Source organism: Grus americana, chromosome 13 (assembly GCF_028858705.1).
Source record: "Grus americana isolate bGruAme1 chromosome 13, bGruAme1.mat, whole genome shotgun sequence".
NCBI lineage: Eukaryota > Metazoa > Chordata > Aves > Gruiformes > Gruidae > Grus > Grus americana.
In genome coordinates this window covers 10,793,255-10,820,857 of record NC_072864.1, presented here as the reverse complement: position 1 = coordinate 10,820,857, position 27,603 = coordinate 10,793,255, and the positions used below count along the sequence as shown (strand labels likewise).

The 27,603-nt window shown below is 39.7% G+C and overlaps 1 protein-coding gene across 2 annotated transcripts; it reads left to right on the top strand.

Annotated features, from left to right (window-relative positions):
- Positions 1-52: 52 nt before the first annotated feature.
- Positions 53-23,410, top strand: GPI (glucose-6-phosphate isomerase). 2 transcript variants are annotated; one of them, XM_054840662.1, is made up of 19 exons: positions 53-265; positions 416-567; positions 5,325-5,415; positions 6,312-6,380; positions 9,237-9,356; positions 11,344-11,427; positions 11,519-11,665; positions 13,373-13,444; positions 14,495-14,539; positions 15,366-15,419; positions 16,364-16,424; positions 18,103-18,146; positions 18,381-18,533; positions 18,875-19,004; positions 19,348-19,424; positions 20,709-20,837; positions 21,341-21,416; positions 21,495-21,561; positions 22,973-23,410. In XM_054840662.1, exons 2-19 carry the CDS (start codon positions 449-451, stop codon positions 23,094-23,096), a joined length of 1,662 nt encoding a protein of 553 aa, XP_054696637.1. In that variant the 5' UTR covers positions 53-265; positions 416-448; the 3' UTR covers positions 23,097-23,410. The 2 variants fall into 2 exon arrangements, with proteins under 2 accessions (XP_054696637.1, XP_054696636.1); XM_054840661.1 differs by lacking the exon at positions 53-265 and having other exon boundaries at positions 309-567.
- Positions 23,411-27,603: the final 4,193 nt, after the last annotated feature.

Genomic DNA, 27,603 nt, shown 5'->3' with positions numbered 1-27,603 from the left:
GGCTGCAGTCCCGGTCCCCTCCGCCCACCGCCTCGCACAGGTTCCCCGTGATGGGGAAACCGCTCTTCCCTCGACACAGGATTTACAGCCCCAGTGCGCTGCACAGCCCCGAGGGCCGGCGACCCCTCCGCGGGGCCCGCTACCGTCGCCCCGCCCCGCGTGGTGCCCAGCCGTTGCGAACGCTGTGGACCCACACGGACGGACAGGACCAGCCGCCGCCTTCCCCTCACAGGGACCCACAGCCGCGCTGAACCGTGGCACGGCAGTGAGGGAATCCCAGCCCCCAGCGGGGTGGCCCGCAAAGGGAAGGGGGGCCGGGGCCGGGGCGGGGCGGGGCCGGCGGCAGGACGCTGAGCTCGCCGCTATAAGAGCGGAGGCGGCGGCAGCAGCAGCTCTGCTCGCTTCTCTTTGGCAGCTGTGTCCGTATCGATCCTCCCTGGCCTCTAACATGGCGCTCTCCGGCGACCCCCATTTCAAGAAGCTGGTGGAGTGGCACAAGGCGAACTCCTCCAAGCTCGTCCTGCGGCAGCTGTTCGAGGCCGACAAGGATCGCTTCCAGAAGTTCAGGTGAGGCTGGGCGGCCCCTGCCCGCCCTTCCCCGCGGCTGAGTGGGGCAGCAGCCGCCCTTGCCCTCCCCGGCGACCGCCGCGGCCCGCCGGGCCCTCAGGCTGCCGCCACGCCGGGCACTTCCGCGTGCGAGGCCCGAGGCTGCGTGGGGCTGGCTGGCTCCTTCCCTCCCGCAGGTGGGGGCTGCCGGAGAGCCGGGGCCTCGCCGCGGGCGGGAGGGATGCGCCCCCCCTGGCTGGGGGCCGCGTTTTCCGCGGGGGCGGGCAGAGCTCCGCGAAGCCCCCATCCGCTCCTTTCTGCCCCGGGACGAGAGCGGGGCCCAGCGAGGGAGCTCCGCACATGCGGCTGCTCTGCTCGCTGCCGCTCCCGCCGGCGTGCGGGAGGGCCGGGGGAGGGCGGCTGCCGCTGGCCAAAGCTGTGCCGGCCGGTCGGAGGCCGATCGCAGGCCGGGCACATGCGCCCGGCGCCTGCAGCGCCCCGCGGTGAGCGCGGCGTGGGCAACCGGGCGGGCGGGAGCCCCGTCGCGCCGGCGGGGCGGGGGGGGGGGGGGGCAGGTGCCGGCCGGGGGGGCGTTCCTCGGCAGCCCCCGAGGAGGGCGGCCGGGCGTGCTTGTCCTTGACTCATCCTTGCAGCAGGGTACGTGCCGGGAAGCACAGCGCCGGGCTGCGGCTCGCACAGCGGCATTGTGGGTCCTTCGTGTCTCAGTCTCTCGCACCCGTGTGCTTAGTCATGATAAGCTCCGTGATAAGATCACGAGGAGCCATCCATCCGTCCCTGTGCCTTCTACCTGTCAGTAGTACTGCCGTGCCTACCCCTGCCCTGAGATGGGGAGGGGGGGATGTTTAGCCCTCCCTTGCCTCATGCTGTCCATGTTACAGAAGAGGCATTGCAACATATTTTTGCTGTAGGAGGAAGTAAGATGTGGAAGCACTATGATAACGTTCAGTGGTTTCATTGTGTAAAGTGGGACTAAGTTTTCTGTACACTGAGATAGTGCTGAGAAGTTGTGTGTGGTTACATTGTTGGACTGCACCAGCAATCTGAAAAGTCTAATACTATGTAGATGCATCCCTGACTTGAGTTTTAAAGTGAGCCTGAGTAATACAGATGTAGTGAGTTTCTGTTCTCGAGTGAGATGGGACTTGTTGCATGTATCAAGCTCTTCATTAGTGTCCTAGGTAAAGTGACTTTTCTTTCCTTTTGAGCTCATTAGATACTTCTTAAATTGCAGCTTTTTCTTATCTCCATTATATCCCAAGAGACTAATTTGGTAACATCCTTGGGACAAAGCAAGACTGAAGCAAACTAGCTGAATAAATCAAAAAGTATAATCTTTTTTTTATAAGGTTTCTTCCTGAGTGGCTTAAGCAAGTACTCTTATTGGGGATGGCACTGCATCTTAATCTCATTGGCTGTCACTTAAATACTATCCAAGTTACCTTAACCATAAAGTATGTTCTCTCAATCTCAAATAGTCTGTATTTAATTGATCTTGTGAATGTGTAATGTACTTTGACCTTTTTTCAGGTGTTACACTGTCACTTGTGTACAGTCAACCAAGAAGATAATTTGACAACTGTTGTTTCAGGCATGCATACTAATCTCTAACATGTTTTCTCCATGCTGAACGTAGTCAGTGTGTTTCCTAGAATGTGTTTATCAGATTTTTGGTGAAATGTTCTTTACCAAGGTTATCTGTTTCAAATAGCTGCCCACCTTAATGTCTTTTTGTGCTGCCCATAAGGCTAGGAAACAGTTGAAATTATTTGTTTACTTCATCTATCTTAATCCTTTCTTTTAATGATTTTCAGTCCTGTTTCCTGAGAAACCAGTGCATTTTAGACTACCAGGAGAACTTTCTCATAGCAAACTGTACTTCTAGAACTGATAACCTGGATTAAGTTGACATCTGCTTGTATACTTCTCACTGATTGCCACTTTGAGCCAGATCAGCAGGGTGATGGTAGTTAACATCTGTTGAAAGCCTAAGCAGTCTGGACGTTTGGCCACAAGGTCCTTTCTGTAGTTTGCACCTATCTCCTCATGTGAAATTAATCTTTATGAATACATTTCAGTTAGGTCTGCTAGGTATTATCATAAAATCATTGACTCTTTCTTCCTTTAGAAGGAAAACAGAAACTTTTAGCCATGTAAAAATGGTTCCTGATGCTAGTTCTAGAGAAACTTAAGACTGGTGTGAATAATTTTTAATCTGAATAGTTTACCTCTGAGCACAAGTATCTATCTAATGTTATTAGAAGAACCTTACACTCACTCATCGTGTCCTACAGAATATGGATAGAAGATCCTTTTTTTTCCTCAGAATTTGTATATCCTCTTTTCCTGAGAGGGAGTGTAATCAAACCTGTAGGGTACACCTTTGGCTTTCTTTGCTGCCCAAAGGTAAGGTCTGGTAGGAACAGTGGGTCTTAATATCATGACTTTTTCACTAGAAAAACTCTACTAGTTTTGAAGGGGTTAGAACGGATATAATGCAGCTATCATAAAACTCAGCAGATAATAGATGCCTAGATGCCAGTTAAGGGACTCTTGATGCAAATAGCCAGTGAAGATACAAAGCACTAGCATTACACTCCTGCTAGTTGGCTTGTCTGTTATGAAAGATCAGAAAGGGCCTCCAATCTAGATAGAAAATATACCACCAGGGATCTATTTGTACTAATGCATTTAGGGGCTGCATACAGATTCTTTAGTTTGTGTTTAGATGGGGAGATAAAAATCACTCTGAGATGCTGCAGGTGACCTTCCAATTAAGAGCTGCATCACTTAAATGTGGATGTGGCTTACGTGACAAGTCTCTTGTTCCACCTGGGTAGTGCTACCATTAGCTGCTGCGTTGCAGAATGGGTAGTGTAGCAGAATGCAACTGAGCTGCAGGGGTTTTGGACTTCTCTTTAAATAAAAGGTGGATCTCTGGTGTAAGGGTTTAAGATGAGATTACATTGCATGCTGCATGTTCCACCTTGTGTGTGTGTAAGATCTGATAGTTATTACTTTTTTTGCATAAAATGTCTTGGGATGCAATCTTTCTGCAGTTTTTTCAAATGAATAGTGGTTCAGATGAAGCCAGAATTTCATGGGATATTTTGTCGTCTAGGTCTAATGAGATTGTTTTATTTACGTGAATAAAAATCAATGAACTGTAGAAACAAGGCATGTTTCAGGTAAACATAAAAGATTGTAAGGATTTCATATTCATGGAGCAGAACACTGGGAAAGACTCTCTTTCTATATTAAATTGTAGTATGAGAATTTTAATAGTTCTATTTTTCTAAACTGAAGAAGTATTAGTATAATAATGGCCTTGCCATATCGTTTGTAAAATGCGTTCAAATCTGAGACCTATTCATAAATAAATGCATCAAATCTCTGAAGAGAAGGGTGGTTAACAGTATTGATACTGCTTTTCCTTACTTGCCTTGTGTTCTTGACTATAAAAGAAACGCTCTTCTAAGATTGTGCTTGAAGATGTCTTCCTGTCCTTTCCTTACTTAGTCTCTCTTGTATTTTAAGACCAGAAAAAGTATGTTACTGTGGTTTTGCTCAAGTTAACGAAACCACCCAAATGTCTAGGCCTTGCTTATTATTACTATTATTGCAAGTTCAGCTCCATTCTTCCTTTGCGGAATCTTGCCTGCTCGGTCACATTATATCTGTTTGGAATAGCAATTTATGCCAAGGTTTGTCCTTGTGAAGCCTCTGGCATACGTGATCACTGAAATAACAGTGCATATTTCTGTGCACAAATATTGGGAAAGAAAAAGCAGAGGAGATAATGAACAATGCAGAAACACTGAGAATTTAGATGCATGCAATTTCCTGTGGCTTGGGCATGTGGAGCAAAAGTAAGAGTAAGATATAAAAGGCCTTCTGTGCTTTTGTAGGAGGCCTACTGAATTACTTACAGGACTTTGATTCTTTGGTTTAGAGTAAATGTGTATATTTGGCTGTAAATCAGTGCAAAGAAATGGGTAGAAAATGTGCTGTAAAGGACTACAGGGACTATAGAATTTCTCAGAGATACAAGGCTAGTAAATACAAATGGGCTCACTTGATTTCTGTTGGTCTACCATTTCTGTGTGTCATCTCAGAAGTAAACCTAAAAGTGCTTGTATTTTGAAGTATTAGGCTATAGCTTTCAGATGAGGGTTAGTTAAATAATTTGGAGACTTTCACTGAGTCAGTGAGGACAGTGAGACTATACGATGCACAGATGGGGCTGAATTCTGCATTGTAGTTGACAGGATGTTTCTGTACATGAGGTTGTATAGCCTTTTAAATAAGGCTTGTTCAAGTTTCCATATAAATGACTACTTGTTGGAAGGACCTGTAGGAAGACAGTTTCACTTTTTTAGCAGCACAAGAATGTAGTAAGCCTTTTACGTATGATATATTAGAAAAAGCTAATTATTGCTAGAGAATACTAATGGCTCAGTGAAAACAGAATGTGATTGTCCAACTGTGCATTAAATGTACTTCATTGTATTTGAACTTGCACAAGCAGAAAGTGGACACTATAATTTAGGTTATTGAAAACCATGGTCTTCAATTAAAACAACACACTAGTAAGTCGTTTTATGAAACTTGTGGTCAAATCAGTCCCTCAGGTCATCTTCAGTAACTTAGTATAATTAAGATTCCAATTATTTTGTAATCTGTAGAGGGGTTATCATTGTCTTGCTTAAAACAGTCACTCTTCAGGTATGTGCAATTAAACAACTTGTTTGTTTTGACAGCTTGACTCTGAATACTGATCATGGGGATATCTTACTGGATTATTCGAAGAACCTTGTTACAGAAGAAGTGATGAAAATGCTGATGGAACTGGTAACTCCTAAAAAAAAAACCCCAAATATTTGGTTTATTAATTCAACATTTTAAAAACTTAACTTTTACCTGCAACTGATGATTCCAGCATTGCTTATATACATCTAGCTCTGAATTTGAGAGCAAAGTTAAAAGGCATTTGTTTACAAATCTTGACACTGTTCAAAATCTTGCATTGTCCTTTAGGCCCAGGGTACAAGGCCTTTTGTCAATGCGCAGATCTGTTTCTTGTGCTCACTGAAAAGATTTTTGTCTGTGTAATAGACCAGCTGGCATATGGCACTGTTATTGAGGTCTGCAGTAAAATAAGAGATTCATATAAACCTGTAAGAGAAGGTGATGTCTTCTATGCCTGCTATTGAATCAATACTTTGTATGTCATGCGGTCTTAGTTTTGAGATTCATTTGCAGTTGGATGTATTTTAAGGAAGAAGTTTGTGTCATTAACTTTAGCATGGTGTCCATATTGACAACCCTTCTTCAACTGTTGGTTCAGCCAAAGGTTTAGACACAGATTTTTAAAGAGTCAAATTAATTTTACTACTCTTCAGTTAAAAAAAAAAAATTCTAAGCTGGTACAAAGAATCATTAATGAATCCTGTAGCTGTATGACAAGATGAAACTGAGTAATCAAGATGGATTAATTGCAGCTTGGTCATTCAGCACGTGTTAACTGTGTAACCTCTTAAGGAAATAAACAGCCTGCATAAAAATACTTGCTTTAAAATAAGAGAATCAATTTAAGCTAGAATCTAGTGGTCTTGTAATCTAATATGATAATTTTTGTTTCACTGTCTTGTGTGGTAAATGTTAGCACACTTTAATGTAGCTGGACCTTTGTAGTGCATGTTGACTTCTTACTATTTTTAAGAGGAATCTATTTTTACATTTCTCAGGCAAAGTCAAGGGGTGTGGAAAGTGCCAGAGAACGCATGTTCAGTGGAGAGAAGATCAACTTCACTGAGGTAAGGCTATTTCTGTCCATGCTTCTTTCCCCTCAGTTGTTACTATTATGGATGTTCATGCGTCTGTGTAAGACATGTCTTGAAAAAACTTACTCTAATTGCTACTCTGAAATGCTGAGTGGTTGTAATGTTTGCTTCACTACTTACATGAGGAATTTTTACAGCTCTGACAAAGACAGAAGAAAATGTGTGTGAATAAAGCTATTCAATCCTCCCTTAAAAACATGTCTTAAATATACCACCAAAATCTCTTTAGAAGTTATTTTCTTATCTCCTCTTCCCTCTTTTGATAGGAAGATGAGTTAGATCTTGCAAAGGGTCTGGAGCAGAGTATTGCATTCTAGGTATCCCTTACATGCTTTTGCCTAATGTCAGTGTTCATAAAGCTTAGTAAACTGCCTACAAAGTTTTAATGAGGATTGTGTAACACTTCTTGGTTTGGGTTGTTGATGCTACTTATCTGGGTATGTTTAACGGTAGAGACTATAAACAGTCTTGGGAAATTAGCCACTTAGTAAGAGGATGAGTATCTTCTTTGTAGATCTGAAGATTGTAATTATGGTTAAATCTTCACTAAAACATACAGAACGCAAACTGTACCCTTTTTCTGAAATTAAAAGTAGGGTGAAAACTGGAAAGTCAACAGTGTAGTGATTTATTAATCTGCATTAAATAGTAAAGGCTATTTAGTATGCTTGAGGTAAATTCACAGAAATCAGGATTTCCTTTGACTTAGTTATTGAATGATTTAGGTGTTGCACAAGCTGTTTGCTTAAAATAACTCAGCAGTTGGACATTGTATTGTTTGTGAATACTACATGCCTGTAAAAATGCACAGACAGAAACAGATAAAGCTTCACTGGAGAAATGGTTCCTCTTCCTTCTGTATTAATGCCTTCAATTCTAGCTAGTGAGAAAAGGAAATGGGAAAAGGAGATAAGTTGTAAGTCTGCATGGAGGATTGTTTTCTCAGATATTGCCTCTCACTAGCCTCATGTAACACAAATTATTGCAGGTTTAGCCCATCTCTGACTATACATTATGGAGTTACTCCTCATTGTCTACATGAGAGCAAACATAGCAGCTGAAGTCGTCTCGAATATGTAATTTTCACAGAAGGAACTTAAACACAATATTAAACTGTGATGTGTTTGGCTTCTGCTGTTAGCTCCCTATTTTGCTGCTGTCTTGGTATGGCAACTTTATGTAGCAGTTACCTGCATGACAACTGTAGAAACATCTTTTTCATTATCAGGCTGTTTCTTGTTTACAGTCACAAGTTGACTTGGAATTAGATTTGGTTTGTTTAATTTTCTTCTGTTTGTATAGAATATCAAATCAAGTTGATTTGGCTCTGGGATATGAGCATGTGGACAATGTGAAATTGTCATGAGACCTTAAAAACAGGATGCTGTCAAACAGCATGACTGAATAAACCTAAAGCAATATGACAGAAGGGAGCTGCTTAATGGCAAGAACTGACTTGTCCACTACTCTTGTTCTGATTTTAGAACATTTTTTAGCTATTTGTTTTAAGTATTTAAGACTTGTCTGTATTTGGTGCTGCAGGCTTTGGCTGCATGGTGTGTGCTTATGTGGAAATTCTTTATAGTGCACCCAGGCATGTCATTGCCAGGTGTTTATCCCAGATGAGTTAAAACTTGCAGCTTGATATGGCACAGGGACGGTGCATTGCGAGGTAGCTTGTATCTGACTACACATTACAGGGACGGTCTTCATAGCCCACCTGATATTTAGAAAATACTTGTGTTTAGAGATCAGGTCAAATATGACTACTTCTCTTGATCAAGACAAAGCTTCCTTTAAGTCTGATAGTGAGCAGTATTTACCAAATAACACCATTCCATGGCTGAGTGTTGCAAAAAAAATTGCTTCTGTTCACCCCAAATTTAAGTGGGTACACTTTGATAATTACCAACTGAAAGAGCTTTTTGTATTCCAAGTCAGTAACCACAAACTCCATAATTTTTGAATTGGCATTTGGTATTTAAATCGTAACCTGGCAGTTCATATGGTCTGTGTTGTATTTGTCTCATAATGTCTCTCACTGTAGTGAGGAACAATGAGGTAAAGCAGACTAATTTTTTAATTTGTTCATTAGTATTGACTAACTTCTTCATTCTAGATTAAAGCTGTTAAGATCCTGAACAAGCAAATCAAAGGCCAGATTTCAGTGCTTTTACTTGGTATAACTGTGGAGAATTAATATAATATGGTGTTACAAGGAAAAACCTGTTAGCATACAGCTACCACCCATGTATCTGGAGTGCAAGTATTCAGGGAACATGTAATTGTGGGCAATGGATAGAATAAGGTGGCTATTTTATTCCTTTTCTGTCAAATGTTTAAATATATTTGTATCTTGCTATGAACTGGACTACTCAGGATAATTGAGAAAATGCCAGAGGAGATAACTTTGGCTGCTTGTTATGATTGATTTTCAGTATCATCATTAATAGGAAACAACTTCATCCTTGTATACCTGAAGCATGCCAGAATAATTAAGCTGAGTACTGAATACTGCTGAATTCTGAACCTTGATCATTAAATGCTTTCCAAGGGATTCTGAGCTTTCTTTTCAAAGTAAATAAGCTGTTTGTTTACTTTGCATATTACATGCTTTTGTAAGCCCTCTGCACTGATTCTGTGAAGTGAGAGTGGTTTAGATAGCTGGTGATGAATGTGTGTATGTCCACAAACTACCTCTCTACTAATTCCAGTTAATCTAAAGGATTTTTAAGTCTTGAAGATTGTACTACCTTCTGGATGAAGCACCTGAAGCCCCTGGGTATAATTTGGAAATAGCTTCAGCAATTTTTTCCCTTCTTGTTTCAGAACCGAGCTGTGCTTCATATTGCTCTAAGAAATCGTTCCAATGTGCCAATACTTGTAGATGGGAAGGACGTTGTTCCAGAAGTAAACAAAGTGTTGGACAAAATGAAACACTTTTGCCAGGTATAAAGTACCACCATAGCTTGTTTTTCATATGTTTGGTCTATACCCAGCCAGGTTGTTACATGTGTATTGTGAAGCATTGATTGTAGTCTGGTTCACATGACTTATTGTGCCCTTGTTTGAGCTTTATAATAGTTTGGGCTCAAGCATGGAGTTGGAGCTGGTTTTAGTATGGTTCACTTTTCTCTTTCTGTTCCCAGTCGGGTTTTTCTTTAATGGGATCTCTAGATCTTGCTCTTTTAGCAGTAATTTGCATTTACTTCAGAAGTCTTGTGAATCATTGAAATATTGCCTTATTTCTTGCTAATTTTTCAACTACTTGAGTCTAAAATTTGTGCAAAATCAGGAGGGAGGTAGAACCTCCCAGCTCACTTGTAATTTGATTATGCTCTACTTAGTTTCTTAAAGGTCTTCTGGTTTTAGGTTAGATTTCTTTATGTTTTTATTCTGTTTGCAGCTTTAGCAGCATGTTTTTTCTTCCCTAGTTAAATAGAGCAGTTAACCATTATCTTCAAATAACATCAATTGTTCTTTGATTCTGTACATCTTTAAAATGTAGGCATCAGTTGAGGAAATGCTCTGAAGAACTTCATAGAGCACTAAGTCAAACTTACATGTGATGAAACTATTCAGTACAAGCTCACCTAGTAATAGTTTCAGTAAATTTTTAACATGACTGAGGAACTGGACCTGCTTGATTGCTATTGTGAGACTTATCCAGGTGGCAGTGGCCAGTATTGCTGCCAACTCATACTGTTAACCTATACAAAATGAGCCTGGATTATGTCCAGTTCCTAATGGATAAATGCCAAAACCATGATAACTGACACTAATTGGTCTGAATTTGGTAGTTTCTTCAGATAACTTAAGAATTGAATGGCCACAGAAATTCAATGGTCTGTTTTTTCCACTGTAGAGTTTTTAGCTGATTAAGATTTTTGGTAGTGCAAAACAAGAGTTTTCACTGGTGCCACCCTCTCTATTGCTAGAGCGTTTCAATCATCAGAGCCTGTGAATATCACTTTCCATGCAGATGTATCTTCTCTGCAAATTAAAAATCATGTTAAGCAGTTTCTTTGGAAAGATTACAAAGATGGTTGTTTCAGTTGACTCAGACGGGATTTTAAAGCTATGGCAACATCATCAACAGGCTACAGGAATGGTGTATACTAAAAATGGATTTTCCATTTGGGTGAAAAAGCTTTAATCTACACGTCTGTGGGGAAGCAGAGCAACTATCAGCATAACCAGGTGATGTGTTGTTGAAAAATTGCTTTAGAATTGGGGAATGTTGTAGAAGTGTGCATGATACTAGAAAGATTCCTTTTGTGACTGGAACAAATTTAATGCATAGGTGGTACATGATGGACAAAATCCAGTGCAGTCTTTTGAAATTATTTAATGATTGTAAGTTTGTCCCAAGAATAGAACGGAAATCTTTACTATGTGCTGTTCAGGTGAAGCCCAGAAATAAATATTAATGTAAAACACATGCAATAAAAACTTTTCAGTGTTTGGTTTGCCAATAAATATCTCTCAATGGCTTTATTCATATTTTAATGTCTTCCAGTTTAGTTATCAAAGTTGCTTCTAATTAAAGACACTTAAAGAAGCCCTTCAGGTTTGAATACTTGTTGCAAATAGCTTAATGCCCAAGATTTTTTCATTTAGCTTGATTTTTCTTGCCTTTGCCAAAACTCTGTTGTAAATGCTATAGCAGTCCACACAGAAGGAGAGTTTGATCTTGCAGTGCATTTTTAAATATGCACATTAGACCTCTAACACTTAATGAAGTGTTATCTTAGACATAACCAAATGTCTAGCAAAGAAGGTAGCTATGAGTTTAGGCTTTAAATTCTAAAAACTGGAAAGTTGTCTTCAGAGACTTTCTACAACAATGCCTGAAAACACAGCCTATTTTCAGTGTTAGAATCACTAACTTTAGTGTAAGTATAAAATAGTCATTGCAAATTTTTTTTTGCCACAGAGAGTTCGTAGTGGTGAATGGAAAGGCTACACTGGAAAGGCAATCACTGATGTGGTCAATATTGGGATTGGTGGCTCTGACTTGGTAAGGTCCTGACTTCTATACATCTTTCACATCTTTTTGTGTGCGTACATGCTTGCAATGAAGATAAAACCTAATTGTTGCTTTTATCTAGGGCCCTCTGATGGTAACTGAAGCCCTGAAACCGTATTCCAAGGGAGGCCCTCGTGTTTGGTTTGTATCCAACATTGATGGCACACATATAGCCAAAACCCTGGCTGAGCTTAAACCAGACACTACGCTCTTCATCATTGCATCGAAGGTATATCTAATAAAGGCACTGGGGTGTGACTTTCTCTAACTGTAAAGGACTTAGAAGATCTACATCAGTGACTTCTAGTGTGGACTATTTCTGAGCAGGCCTGTTGTGATTCATCCTGAACTTGCAGTACAAGCTTGTATTGCTAATGAAATACCTAGGGATACAGAATTCAAGTGCTGCAAATGACTTAACCAAGTAAAACACATGAGCAATTTCATGCTGTCTAGGGTGTATTTCTCAGTCAACACAAGTTTAAACTTCATTGACAAAAGTTTATTTTACTGTAATTCTCTGTGGGTGGAATATAGGATCCTGGTAGTTATTCAAGATCTGGTCTCATTCCTTTTATTTAAGGTTACTTTTGGTCCTTTATTTTGAGTACAGTGTTACTTGTTAGGTGTGTTTTGCATTAATGAATTGCATGTAGTTTGGGAATCTTCATTCTGTTTTAGGGCAGTAACAAAATGTCTTCACTGAAATAACTTAAATGCTCAATTCCTTGAATGCTACATACTATACCACTCTACTTATAAAGAAGTAAAGATAGTCTGCTGGTAGTTTAAGATTATGCTTATTTCTGAATACAGACTTAACAGCTGCCTTTATTTTAAGTCTTGCCTTGCTAATAACTTTGTAAACATAATTGCTACCTGCCATCTTCCTTTGAGGAATGCTTTGGTCTTGGCAGACAAAACTGATGAAGGCAAACCTCATAGTTATGTAACTTGAGTTGCCTTAATTCGTAAAGCACAGTAGAACCCTTTTGCTGTTGAAGACAGAATCAGCAACAAATTAACATGTAATGCTGGCCGTGTTTTATGGTGGTGCTCATTATCTTATCTTGGCAATACTTGGCAACAACTTATGGAATAACAAGGAAACTTCATAAAGTAATACCAATGGTCACTTTGAATAATTGAGTTCAAGGATCATGGTTCAAAGGCTTAGAAGACTGAAGTTCTACTCTTTCAATTTAGCAGTTTCTGTTTGCCAGACTATAGTTGGATAATTGGATATATTTGGAAGATGATGAATGGCATTTTTTGTTTACTGTAACAGGCTTGCGTTTCATAATGAAATATTTCTGGAGTTGGATGAGAGTAGGTTGAATCTAGTGTTCACCCTTAAAGCTAAATTTTGCTGGTTGGGTAAATCAGAATAGTTGTAGATATTTGCAGAACTGCATGACTGAACTTCTGTGCACACTTCATGAAGCAGAAAAATGCTTTCCTCTAATCAGCAAAACAAAATTATGTCAAGAGTCTTAGCAGAAATGAGTGTTGCTACATGAAAAAAAAAAAGGAATTCAAGAACAAGAGGACAATCAGCTAGGTTATCCTGTTCTGATATTCAATTAGTTCCTTTTTAGTTGAATGGTAATACTTTTCATATTTAGTGAAAGACCAAGGCAGAAAATCTTAATCTCTAGGTTTTGCATAACAGTTTTGGGGAGGGAAGGTAGGAAATGGGGAAGAATTATTCCAATTCCAGATGTATGCTAGTACAAAACTAGATAAATAAATCTAGCAACACTAGTCTTTACTGGATTGATAAGTTTGCTTTTTTGATGAAATCTGGCAGCAGCTGTCTATTATGAAGATCTAGAATAACTTTGCTCTGATTATCTGGAACGTGACATTTTAGCAGCCTGAACTTATTTCAGTTTTAAGCAGTATTTTACATACTTCCTTGTCTTCTGTTGTGCAGACTTTTACCACCCAAGAAACTATCACCAATGCAGAAACGGCTAAAGAGTGGTTCTTACGTGCTGCTAATGATGTAAGTCTAATGTATTTAGGTTATGTAACAGAATGCAACAGCTTTTCATTGTGCAGTTTCTCCCTGGTCATCCTGTGTGCTTTGGAGCAGAGCCAATAGCTGCCCAAACATAAGCTGTATAGCTCAGCAAATGTTGTACTAACGTTTCAGTGCTTTGTGGTTAGTGACAGGCTGTTATGTCTGATCAAAGTGATTAAACCCACTAGTTTTACACTGTAAGTGGTTGTCATGTGTTGTTCCCCCAAGACCTGTCTGCTAAGTAATAGTGTAGCATTTGCCTTAGAGCTGGTTAATAATTTGGTGGAACCACTGATATGGAAATCTAAGAATATGGTGTCTGTGGCATTACATTCCAATTCTTGGTGAATGTTTAAAAACTAGAAATGAAGCTATGATTGGAGCGATATACTGACATTTCTATGGCAGATGGCTGTGCTATGAATAGAAACCTTGTATTTGGCTCATTCTCTCCTATTTCTAACCTTTAAAAGAAAAAAGCAGATACTGCCTGCTCAGGTAATTAAGATGGTCTTTAACCTGTTCCAGTCGGGTAGCTGTACTTAGTTTGAAAGCTGGGCTTTGAAATTCCTTGCTACACTACTGTTGCAGACAACTCATCTTTGTTCACCTGAACACTTACTGACAGACCAAAGTCTAAATCTGGAGCTTGAGATTTATCAGTAATTCCTGTTTTCTCAATCTTTTGACCCTAGTCAGAAGGGTAGCGCATGTGCAACAAACTCCGTGTGCTCCAAAGTGGTGGTAGTGATGTTCCAAACTGCTAACGTACTCTTAAGGAAATAGTGTGCTGGTCTAATTAGTGACTGCTTCCAGAGGGCTTCGTAAGAGTATTATCAGAATGTTATCTTCAGACAGGCATGCTGACAATTCCCATACTAAATGTGCATAAGATGAATTGAAGTTGATAATACAAAAATTATGATACTCAACAGTATTTTGTTTAAATGTAAGTGGTAGCAGATCAGCTTTATGACCAGAAATCAAAATAATTAGTATTCTAGATCTAATAATCTGTTTATTTTTATTAAGCCTTCAGCTGTGGCCAAGCATTTTGTTGCCTTGTCTACCAATGGTGTAAGTATAACAAATCTATTCTATTTTTCCCCATGTACTTTTAAGATGGCCTCATCTTAAAATCCAGTAAGGAAGCCTATCTTTTAAGACACCATTATTTTAATACTGATAGTTAGCGGCCTTCTTGAAAGGAAGCATATATTTTTTTCTACTGAAAATAACTGAAACACTTCTAGAGTAATGAACTGTAGCAAGATTGGACCTTCATTATAGATCTGTGCTTTTTCTGCTAGAGCTTTAAATCTGAAATAAAGATTTCTATACTTGAAATTACTGTCCTGTTATTAATGAGTGTTACCTGTAATTGCTTAAGTGTGTGTGAATGCACTTATGTTAACAAATGTTACTCTCCTAGACTCCTCAAGTAAGTGCTGAAGTGATGCAGGTAGTTTGTGTAAATAATCTGTAGTATAGCATGAGCGTAATGTACCCTGATGTGGGGTTTCGTGCAAAAGTATGAAGTAGAAAGACCAATAGCAATTAAAAAAAGATTGCAATAACTGAGAGGCTGTTAGGTACTGTGGTATGAAGTTCTTCTGTTATGGTTCTGTTAAACTTAAACTGAATGTCAGTCCAACTCCAAACTATATTGCCACTTTGATCAGAAAATGATTTTATTTGAGACTACTGAATAATGATAGTGATCTCTGGAAATGAAGGTATACCTTTTTCTGATGGATGCTTTGTATTTTTTAAATAGAGGATGTAATTGAGGGATTGTGGATTTAATAGGTACTTAACTTGTATTTTTTTATTTGCTAGATATAAAACTTTTTAAGAATATTGGGTTTACTTATGGTGTTTTTACACGCTTTTTTTATTTTAGCCTAAAGTTAAAGACTTTGGAATTGACCCAGAGAACATGTTTGAGTTTTGGGATGTAAGTAAATGTCTAATGTTGTGTGGTAGATGTTAACTGTTACAATAATCTAACTTGCTTCAAAGATGCTAACTAGGTGTCAGAAAACTGCCAAAACACCTAAATTATAGCAGTTGTATTCTCTGTACAGAGAATATTTGAAAACTCACAACTAGACAAATTGAAAACATGTCAGGCAAGCAAAACAGTTTTCTCTTGGCCATTCCATTAAAATCCTGCAGTCAAAGGTCTGAAGAGGAGCCTTCTATATTCTTGGCTGTCTAATCAGCTGTTGGGTAACAGGAGATACAAGTCTTAGCTTATTCCTCTGTGTAAGTAGTTATTATAAGCTGTGACATTTGACTGTTGGGGTCTACTGTATATAATTTAGGCCTGTAAAGGTCAAACATCAGAAACTGGAGCCTAATTTGATATTTTGTAGCGGATGCATATTTTAAGTATTACTACCCTTAGTCTTGGCCCCCATAGTTAATCAGAAACAGGTTGGTTTATATCTCATTGATATGCTTGACAAACTAGATTTTAAAGCTGCTCTTCAGCAATTATCTAGAGTATTACATTTCCCTAGATAGTGTCATAATCTTGCTGAAGTAGGCTTTACCTATGGAAGAGTGATATTAGGAAAGCAGTTAATACAAGCTACAAATTTGGTATCTGGAAGTGAACTGGAATTATCAAGGGATCTGCTTCAACAGATGTTATATAAATTGGACAAGTAGGATAACTTTAAAGCCTCAAAAATGCATACTTAAGGATTCATTAGTGGGCTACTATAAGGTACAGGTTCCCTTGACCATGCCATATAACGTACAGTGAATTATCACCAGAAAGAATATTGATTTTACTGAAAATAGTCTAAACTCATGCTGTTATTTCATAATAGTTTGAATAAGTTTAGGTTTAAAAGCCTTGGACTTCTATCTAAACCAATCTCTTGTTTTCAGTGGGTTGGTGGCCGCTACTCTCTGTGGTCTGCCATTGGTCTCTCCATTGCCCTGCATATTGGTAGGTATTCCTGTGATATAACAATGCCAAGAATTAGTCTGTTTGCTTCAGGAATGTAAATATGGAATTCATTCCATAATAGTGGATTGTGGCTCAGATTTGTAGCAAATACTATTTTACCCAACCTACTCTGAGTGGTTGGATGTTTGTGCTAAACAGTCTATAATGCTACGGAAATGTCGAGATTTTAGTACCGCAAATGCAGTTTTGGAAATTACCCACACTTAGGTACAAATAGTCAAATTGCATCTCTTCAGTCACTTGCATAGTATAATTTATGTAAAGCCATGTCAGTGTTGAAAATTAGACCTTGCAACTGACATTCTTAGACTATATAACAGTAGGTATTTAGTTTCTGTGAGTATATAAACACTAAACCTCAAAATCCTATGTCTCCAGTTCTGCATATGAGCTCTGATTAAAATTGTGAACTATCTTCTCCCATTACTTCCTTTTGTCCCCAGTACTTGTTCTTCTAGGCTATAGGGCCTGATGATACAGGAATGCTGTTTCTGTCTGCAGTTGGCTGTGGAGCAAGCATAGATCCTAGAAATTGATCCTCACCTACTTGTATTGTTACTGGGTAGCGTTGGCATTTGAGTGCAGATCTCAAATGCAGGTGGAAAGTACACAGTGAATGTCAAAGAGCTTTAAGAACTGCTATTTCTTGGTGAGCAGGCTGTTCAGCAGTCTTGTATTTGTTCCCTCATCACTTCTTTCAGGTATTTAAAGTCTGAATAATAATGTCATTTATTTTTCTAAATAAAAGCTAGAATTCCCTTGGACTGAAGTTAGAAGAAAAAGATTGGGTTTTGTGTCTTTGACACATGACAACTCCTATTCATATCATTCCAAAACCCCTCTGTGAACACCAAAATAAACTTCAGTCAGGCTCTTAACTGTTTTGTCTGCAATAAACTGTTCATCTCTGCTGTCAGACAGATTTGGTGCTGACTGCTGATGTGCCACTCCATCTGCACTTCTTGCTTTTACATCCTTCATCTCCCAAAGCTGGCTTCTGACAATAGGTAGAGCTGCTGCTTTGTTTGCCAAACACTTCACCTCCACTTTTCCATATAAGAATCAGGATTTCTGGCTTTGCAGGAGAAGATTGTATTAGTCAAACTACTCATTAGTGAAAATGAATGGTGATTTAAATACCCTAATTATAGAGCAAAGAAAAAAAACTGGGTGAATTCTTAAGAGCAAGGAAGGGGGGGAAAGGTTTTTCTTTAAGACCTTCTTACAGTTGTTTTTCCTCAGACCAACAGAGAAATCCCTGCTGTACTAGCCTGGCCCTGTTTTTTGGGAATGTCTCCTCCTGGCTGTGAAATGACTAACTTGCTGAAAGCCATGTAGCCTTTTTAATACAGAGCCTGGCTTTAATGCTCTGTTTTCCTTCCAGTTGCTCATTGTGCCTGAATGGGGATTTTAGGCAAACGTTTTTGAAGTATGTTTTGTGAAGTTGGACTTGCTCTGACCAGGCTTTGATCATAACTAAATGTATCTGGCTTATGAGATGCAAACTTCAAGAGAAGTCAAAGTGCAACTTTAAACTCAATTAGCAGTTGGGAGCCTTGCTGTGTACAAGGAATCTCAACTGTTTTACAATTGTCTCTGAAGAAAAATCAAGTTTGAGTTGTAATAGTAAATACGAACTGACTTTTTCCATTATTAGGTTTTGACAACTTTGAGAGCCTGCTTGCAGGAGCCCACTGGATGGTGAGTGTGGGATGCCTATTTCAGATTTCTTCCTCTTAAGAGGAGTTGTTAGTAAGATAACTAAAGGCAGGTTCATTTCTCAAGTTCAGCTCCCCATGTCCTCTCAATGCTTCTAAAACAACTGTGCTTGGGAAGCTCTCCCTAAATCAAAACAAAAGTAAAAACAATATAAGAGTTGGGAGGGATGATGATTGCTTTGTCCAAAGTATAACTCTTTTCCTTTGTGTCATGTAGGATAATCATTTCCACACTGCCCCGCTGGAGAAGAACATGCCTGTTCTGTTAGCCATGCTAGGGGTCTGGTATATAAACTGCTATGGATGTGAAACCCATGCCCTTCTGCCCTATGACCAATACATGCACCGCTTTGCTGCCTACTTCCAGCAGGTAAGGCTTAGACAGAGTAAAGGTTTCAAGAAGAGAGATATGCTTCTGTCCTGGTATTAGAACCTGAATGCATGTTTCCAGGTTAAAATTGCAGTCAAATTCATGTAATCAAGGGCCTAAAGAGACTGGTGCCAACATTGATATCAGATTATTTGCTCAGTTAATTTAGAGATTTTTTCCTTATCCCTCCATTATCTTATTGTCCACAAATTAAGCACCTATCCTTGATATTTATGAAATTTCCATAAACAAGCAGCACTCATAGTTAAGTATGTATGGAAGCTTGTACTGATACCGTGTGGTTCTAAAAGAAAGGTGATACTACCCTTCTGTTCTTTTAGGGTGATATGGAATCTAATGGCAAATATATTACCAAGAAAGGCTCTCGTGTGGACTACAGTACTGGCCCTATTGTGTGGGGAGAGCCTGGCACCAATGGGCAGCATGCTTTTTACCAGCTCATTCATCAAGGTAAACTGAAGCTATTCAATACCTTGTTTTGGAATTAAATTCTGAACAGCTACAAAGCTGGAAGAGTCTGAAGAATTGGCACTGGTTTAGAGGTTGGGCTCTTATCTAACATCACATTGCTATGGTGCTCTTAATTGACTTTAGAAAGCTACAAGATGCAGGTTTTAACTCTACAATAAGGAGGGTCAACTAGAGCTGAAACCACTGAGCTGTATTGTCACTCCTGCTGTTAATAAAGCTTTGTAAAGTGGCCAAGTCTTCTAGTAACTCTGATAATGGGGTGAGAGTTGAAGATTTTCTAAGACTTCCTATTGCAGGGTTATTAATGTGGCTTTTCTTGTAGGAACTCGCATGATTCCCTGTGACTTTCTGATTCCAGTCCAGACCCAGCACCCAGTCAGAAATGGCTTGCATCACAAGGTAACAAGTTCTTTGTTGGGGCACCCATATTTTCTTGTGACTGAAGGCACTGGAGCTTATTCAGTATTGTAGTGTGTGAGATTGCTAAATGTCCCTTTGAAACTGTTCACATAGGCTCTGTGAACATTCACAGTAGGTTTGAAAATACCTAAATTATAATTACATGTGTAATATATGTAATACAGTGGTAACTTTGGTGTTGAAGAAATTGCAGCCACAGTTCTTGAGGCAGACTAATGGTGTGGCCTCTTGGCCTACTGAGGCTGGAAAGAGGTGAGCAATTAAGTATTTGGAGAGAAGGTTCATTGTGGGAACTGTAAGGAGTGCAATTCTTGCAGAGTAGGAAGAAGCTAATTCTCAGAGCTGATCAAAACTTCCTCAGAAATGCTATTGCAAGTCTCACTAAATCTTGTTGTAAAGTTTATACTAGCACAGCTAGGGTGATAGCCCTTCAACACATAGATACTTTTCATCAGTCCATTTTTAGTTTAATGTATCATCCAAGTAAGGATTTTCAGTGAACCATGTCTAACAATTTTAAATTCCATAGGTGGAAACATGTCGAGGTCTACTACTTTCTGCATTCTTCAGAAAAAGCATACTTCACTAAATTTTCATCTTGTTATTACAAGTGCTACTGAAGTTCTGTAATAGTAATTTTTTGTCAAGTAACACTAAGTACAGGTGAAAGATTGAGAAAAGGTTTCATTTGATTGTAGATATAGTAAGAGTTTGTCTTCAGTGTAATGGGCAGGACAAAACCACACATGAATTTGCAAGCTAATATTAGCAGGGAATAGGAAATGATAAAAACTTCTACTGTATTGGTAGGGATTGCTGTGAGGATTTTCCCTCATATAGAGTAAGTGCATCTTAGTTACTTTTGAGTAATGTTTGTACCTGGCTTTCTATGCATATGGTGCAGCATGGGATAAATTATATATAGACTATACTGGGTGAAAGGGGGCATATGCAATTTTGGTTCCTTAACTGTCACTGGGAGGCTTGCTGTCAGTTTCGGCAGGGGCAGGATTCTACAGAACAGTCTTGGTTGACTTTGCATATATGAACTGTTAAAATAGTAATCAAGTCTCCTAGCACTCTAAGGTAAAAAGCAATAATGGGCATTATACAGCTTAAAACTACTGCACATTTTACTACCATAGTGTTAAAAAAAAGAATTGTAACTCTAGACTAGGTCTCCATCCAGATTCAAGCACTAGATATCACTGTTCCAGTTAAGGAAACATAGCTTGAGTTGATGTTTTTATTTCTACCTGCTAGATTCTTTTGGCCAACTTCCTTGCTCAGACTGAGGCCTTGATGAAAGGGAAGACTGCTGATGAAGCTCGTAAGGAACTTCAAGCAGCAGGACTGAGTGGAGATGCTCTGGAGAAGCTTCTCCCCCATAAGGTAACCAGGCTCTGGCACTTGGGATACTGTGGTGGTGAGGGCGTTGTGTTGGCGTTTGCTAATGGGGCAGTGCCCTCCGGTGGCTGTCAAGCACTACTGTCTTGACAGCTGTGAAGGCAGTGGTACATGTTCTACCTTGCCGGGTCTAGTGGAGTGGGCTGTGAATAGCACTCTTGCTAAAGCATGCCCATTTGGAAGAATTTCAAGGCATTTCAGAAAAGATGAGCTATCTCATCGCTGCCCTGGGGTACTGACTTTAGTTTACTTCTTCCTGTAACCTGTAGTAGCCAGTAGTGGTGCTTTGGAGATAACATTTTGCCATCATGTTTAATAAAACATGATAAAATTTTACAGTTGAAGTTGCTGGCGTTTAAAGCTTTCAGGATTTTGTATTTGCTGCTAATACAAAATAATCTGATGTGGGCTATAAGGAAAATACAATGCAAGTTTCTGATATGAGTTTTATAACATACTAGATAACAATGTAATTCTTGTTTTGAAAGGTCTTTGAGGGAAATCGACCAACCAATTCCATCATGTTTACAAAACTCAACCCATTCACTCTGGGAGCCATCATTGGTAAGTAAATAGATCTCTCAGTGTGAATGCTTAAGACATTCTGATGAAGTTTATTGATAAATCTGTTTCTGCTTATAGCCATGTATGAGCACAAGATATTTGTTCAAGGAATTGTCTGGGATATTAACAGTTATGACCAGTGGGGGTAAGTCTCCTTGATCTTTTCTTGTATACTTATTGACTGTAATGTTCCTTAATCTGTCATGACTTAGAGAAAAGACAATGAAAAAAATGTATTGGAGGAAATGATTACAGGCTAGTTTTAAATGAAAAACAGATTTTTCTGGGGATAAGTCACCATGTACCCTTTTTCAGCCATCCATAATGATTTTGTAGATACAACTTTAGCTAAGGACCTTTGTTTAGTTTGATTAAAAAAAATACTATGAATGTAGAAAAGAGGCAGTAGTAATGTGTAAAATAGGCAGGCAGGCTGAAGCATGCTCTGAGAATTAGAAAGGGAAAATTTCCCCTATAGAAGGGAAAAAGAATTTTACATCTAGAAATGTTTAGTAGGCAGTTTGAAAGATGTCTGTTAAGCAAAAGACTGACTGCCTCTTAATTTTCCTATACTGGAGATACCTGCCAAGGAAGTTCTTGTGTCTTATATATAGGAGCCCTATGTCTAATGCAAGGCTGCACCTGTGACCAAGGTTTGTGGTAGAGCTCCATGTGGAGAACAGCAGCTTTGGGAAGTTTGTCACTTTGTCCCTTTCAGAAATGGAAGGCTTAATCAGGAGCTAATCAGATTATTTTTAATCTGTAGTAATACTAATGGTACAATATACTGTATGAAGACTTATGCAGGAGAAAGAGGGATCAGGAAATGAGTAAGACTTTTCAGGTGAAATCTGCCTATGGTGTGAGAGGTTATTTGGAAGAGAAAGCATGTTCTACAGGCCTGGAACTAAGTTATCTGCTAAAACCTCTGAAATCAGGAGTGGGGTAGGAATAAGTACAGCTTTTACTGCAACACATCAAAATCTAGAGTGGCATCCAAAACTAACTATGGAATGTGGGGATGCTGTAGAACCGGCCTAGTTTCTTGGAGCTGCTGGAAATCTTAGGTTCTTGTCCTGTCTTTGGCTGTAACTCCTGGATAGCATGCTGTAGTGGTGGGGAAGGCTTCCAGGCCTGTAACTCAGCTGTTCTTTATTGTCTTGGTGTTACAAATCAGTGTTCTGAGGGATGTCATTTTCAATGGTGAACAGTAGCAAGCTGAACGCATTCTGTGTTGAGGCAGGCCGCATAACACAACACAAATGAGTACTGAAGGGAGAAAGACTCCACTTGCTAAAATAAAACTTTCTTTAGATATTCTGTAATTTGAGAGCTGCCTGTTTAGCTAAGCAGCTGTGAACTCCAGTTCATGAATGGCATTGAGTTGAATAATGACTCTGTCAGTAACTTGTGAAGGAAAAAACATTAATCATAGTGTTCACTGTCAAGCTACTTTTTACTGGCAACTATTTTTAACATCAATGGTTTATAGTAAATACTGTAAGCTGTTGGCACTAACATTGTTTTTCTTTCTTCTCATGCTTTTATAAATGCAGAGTTGAGCTTGGAAAACAACTTGCCAAGAAAATTGAGCCTGAACTGGAGTCAGATGCTCCAGTGACATCTCATGATAGCTCAACAAATGGGCTTATCAATTTCATCAAAAAACACAGAGCCTGAAATGAAAGATTTGGAGGACATCGACAATCTAATCACCCAATGCCCAAATCTGTTGTAGTTGTGCTTTTTTAGCCACTCTAACAAAAATAGCACTTTACAGATCTAGCTTCTTCACTTGTTGCAGTTAATCTTGTTGCGTCAAGTGTTTAAAAACTAGTTTTGTGAAACCCAGAGATTGTATAGTTGCTTTCTATTTTTGTGGCTGTTAATCTGTAAAGTGCAGCTGGTATGTTCCTTGGTTCTTATCCCTCAACTTCCTTAAAGATGATCACATACTGATATTAGAAAATAAAAGGTATGATGGATGAGTAAAACTTCTTCACTCTGTATCTTTCAAGTGCAGACCTAGTAACATTGGCCTCACTGACTGTGTAAGGTCCTCTGAAGCCAAGTAAGCTAATTTTTGTGGTTATGGACTGGTTTTGCTGTAACACATTCTAGTTTTCAGCTTCAAAGAATCAAATTTAATGTTCAGATCACATGATTTGATGCATTTGAGCAAGATACAGACTATTTCAATGCTACTGTAAAAAGGAAAGTTTACTAATGTTTGGTAAAAGATGTCTTGATTTCTCCATAAGCTGTGGAAGCCCCATGGTGGACAGTAGAGTGACAGTGATACCTTAATTTTCCAAACAGTTTTCAAGAGCAGAAGAAATGTGTTTTGGTATCCTCCAGAGGCAGTTTCTCTCACTCTTAAGTCAGCATCACTGTTCCAACAAAAAAATGACTAGAGAATGACTTAACTATTTGTAAACAAGTTGCTTATATCCTCCTTCATGCTCTACCACTGTTAACCCCTCCCTGCTAGCAGACTAACTAGCATGCTGTGCCTGTTGTTCTGTAACACCTTTAATAAAGGTAAAACACAAGCATTGAAAGGAAAAACAAGATGTTAACTGGTTCTCCTACTCTGCTACTGTGGTGACAAAGTCTGAGCTTGTAACTCTCAGTGCCTATCTCTGCTGCACAGATTCAGTAGCAGGATCAAAATTTTGATCTCTATGGCACACTTACACCTCCATAGCACTTGACAATCTGGCTGTATGAATCTGACTTGTTAAACTAAGTGTATAGATAGTGTTTGATGCTTTGATTTTGATCAGCACTTTCTCTGCATAAAACATGGTCACAAAAAGAGAACCCACTAGAGGGAGGCATATTTCATCCAGCTGTGTAAAAGCATGTGCTAAAGCACAACTTCATCCTCTTTCTGTAGAGGTAGGTGTGAAATGAGATCTTTTTGTGCACATGCCCATCCTCATGTGAATGGTGTAAAGCCCATTGTTTTGTCTTGGTGCTATTGTTTCAACTTCTGTCCCTTTCTTGCCAGTTAGACCCTAGCAACTTTTCTTGGCAAAAGAAGAAAGCAATATGTATTCTCTCACTCTTTGGTTATTCTGTAACCTTTGTAGTGTTTCCAAAACCTTTTTCTTGCAGAGGGTTTACTTACGTGAAATGTAACACACTTGATTATAACACAAAACATAAAGCAGGACAACAACACACAACACTCAAGAAACAGTAGTCCTGCTGTGGGATTTTCAGACCCAGTCCTGAAGGCTTTAAAAAAAAAAAAAAAGTTCATTTTGGAAGCATTTTACTATTTCCATAAGGAGAAAAGCAAAACAGGCTCTGGCTGTTTGCTCTCTAACTGTGAGAACCACTGGCCCAGGAGGGCTCCTTTCCGGGCAGGCGCGCTCAAGTGACGTTAATGGCCGCGCTTGGCCCTGCTCCGCTCTGCACGGGCGCGCGACGCGCAGGGCGGGCACCCCCTGGCGGCGCGAGCGTGCGGGCCTGTCCCCTCTGCCCGCGGAGGGGATGCTGTGAGGCGGGAACAGGCGCGTGGGGGCGCCGCGGCCGCCGCCTGCGAGGTGCCCTCAGGGGTCGATTCTCACAGGTCCTCTCTCGCTGCTGGGAGTCCTTGCACGTGTGAGGGCTCTCGGGACTGCCCCGTAGGTGTGGATGTTATTTGCCTAATTGATGGTGAAATTACCGGGATAAGTGAAGCACCACTTACCAGCAACTTGCCAGTTCATCGACCTGGATGCCAAAATCATCTTTACGGAGTGTGAAAAATGACTGCTTTGGCATAATGGCTCATGGTCGTAGTCAAACACAGGATAAAAACGGTAAAGAAGCTTTAAAAGGAGATTATTTTTTTTTTTTCTCCCCACTGCAGCGGTTGAGGGCAGCATGGTTGGAAAGGTCACAAATAATGTGCAAGGGAACAGACTATGGCTACGTTTTGAAGATGAGATGGTGTAAAATCCACGTATAGTTCAGGAAGTAATTTTCAGTGACAGAACTTGGAAACTAGGAGACAAGAAACTAATCATGTGCCTGCTCAGGTCTTGCTGTTCCCTGGGTAAGTCCTTACAGCTGTGTTGGAGGTGGATAGTGACCTGGCTAGGCCCTTGGCCTGACCCTGTACTGCTGTGCTTACCTTCAGCCATGAAATACGTCCTGTTAAATAAAAAACACAAGTTTTTGACTCAGTTTCTGGTACTTGAGCTCCAGTGAATCAGCTTAAATCCTTCTATGTAATATCAAGCCAGCCAATTCCTGCGAGAACAAAACAGATTTTGTCATAAATAGTGCTCTAGTAATGAGAAGGTCCAACCTAGTTGTGTTGGGTTTGCGTGGCAAGGTTTTGGTAGCGGCGGGGCTACAGGGGTGGCTTCTGTGAGAAGCCCAACACACTAGTCAATTCTAATTGGGAAAGTGTAATGGGCACGGGTGAAACTGTATTGTCATACTGCAAGAGAGAACGAAAGGTAGTAATGTTCCTAAAGTAAGCAGAAACTTGTCAGACCCGTGAGCTAGAACAAGATCCCTGATCCTCAGCCCAGTGCGTTAGCCACAAGACTTAGATTCCTCTTGAAGGCCTCTAAGGAAATACAGTGCGGGGATGCTTCAGTCAGCGTAAGTAGTTAAGTCGATGATATATGTATATAAAATACCATCTTTACACTTGCAATGCTAATTTGACTATATAATCATAATTTTTTAAAGTCAAAATCTAGTAATATATTTTAACAGTTCTTGAGACAGTAATTGCTATATTCAAGGGAAAATTCTAATATTTTTAAAGAAAATCATGTTAAATTCATATTGTATTCCCACTGGACATGCACTTAATACAGACTGTGTGGGTATGAGATTAAAAGAGGAGTATGTTTGCATTGTAATTGATCTAAAAAGACTCTATGAGAGCTACTATTGTGGTGAAGATGTCTTCCAGTTCTTTTGTTTAAAGAGAATTTGGCAGGAATAATCAAAAAGTGATTCCCTTTGGCCCAGTTCACAGTGATCTGATCTGCTGGGGTTGTTCTAATTTCCAAACTATCCAGTACTATGTGCAGAGTTTCTGCAGACTCAATGGTGCTAATGTTTTGAGCTTAGACTGCTTGAAGGAGGATAAGATGAGTAAAACTTCCCAAGCCATACCAAGAGCTTCACTTGAGCCTGTTGCTGTTCTGGAGGAGCAAAAACCACTTACAGATCTGCAGCGTCAGTGCTGAAGCAGCCAGGCCATGAGTCTGTATAGACTGGTCAAGTAAAAAGATATTTTTATCGCATTCATTCATTTCTATCTTTACATTGTTCCAGGCAAAGTGCTTATGTTTCCATGTTCTTTTCTGCTTTGGCAATTCCTGCTGTTACTTTTTTGTTAAAAGGAAATGGATTTTGGAGAGGTAGGTAGATAAGTACAGTGTACAATAGAGTAGTGAACTCTAGAGCATTAAAATTTTGCATAAATCTGGTTTCATGAAGGTTCAGTAGGATATCGACAGAGTGTGCATCTTGTCAACTCTTACATAGATAAAAGTGAACTGGCTTGCAGGCTATGTTAATAACAGTATTTTAGGGACTACAGAGTGCGACAAATAGAAAGCAGTTTGGCTTCCAGAGCTAAGCGTTAAGCAATTTGGATTATTAATGAAAATTCAGCAGAGAAGAGTATACTTTTTAGTTGCTGTCTCAGTCAAACTTTAATGCTAGTAACCGTATTGCTCTACCCTCTTCAAGAGAGGCTTTTCAAGTTTTTGTTGGTTTTGTGGCATGTGGGGATTGTCAAAATAGATCAGATAAAAAATAGGCCCAGAGCTAAACATTTCCAGAGGGCTGGTAATGTCCATATAACTTTATTGTGCCCTGAAGTTTTATTCTCTCTCTCTTCTTTCTCATTTTGAGTTTTCTGACAGAAGAAAAATAGAAAATTCTGAGTTCTCATAAAACAAAACAACAGTTCCCAAACCTGCTGAATGTACTTGGAATTTCAAAAAGTATACTCTCAAAAGTATTTGTAGTTAGGTTGTCAGAGTCACAGTATCTGGATTTTACTTGATGGTTTCACAAGTAGGTACATATCTCAGTATTTCTCTAAACTGTATTTTTTTGAAGTTTATATAATGTTTCCTCCAAGGAAATATTCTGAGCTCAGACTTGCGGACCAATGAGCCCCATGTGGAGAAGACACCCAGTGTGGCTGTCTGCTCAGTCC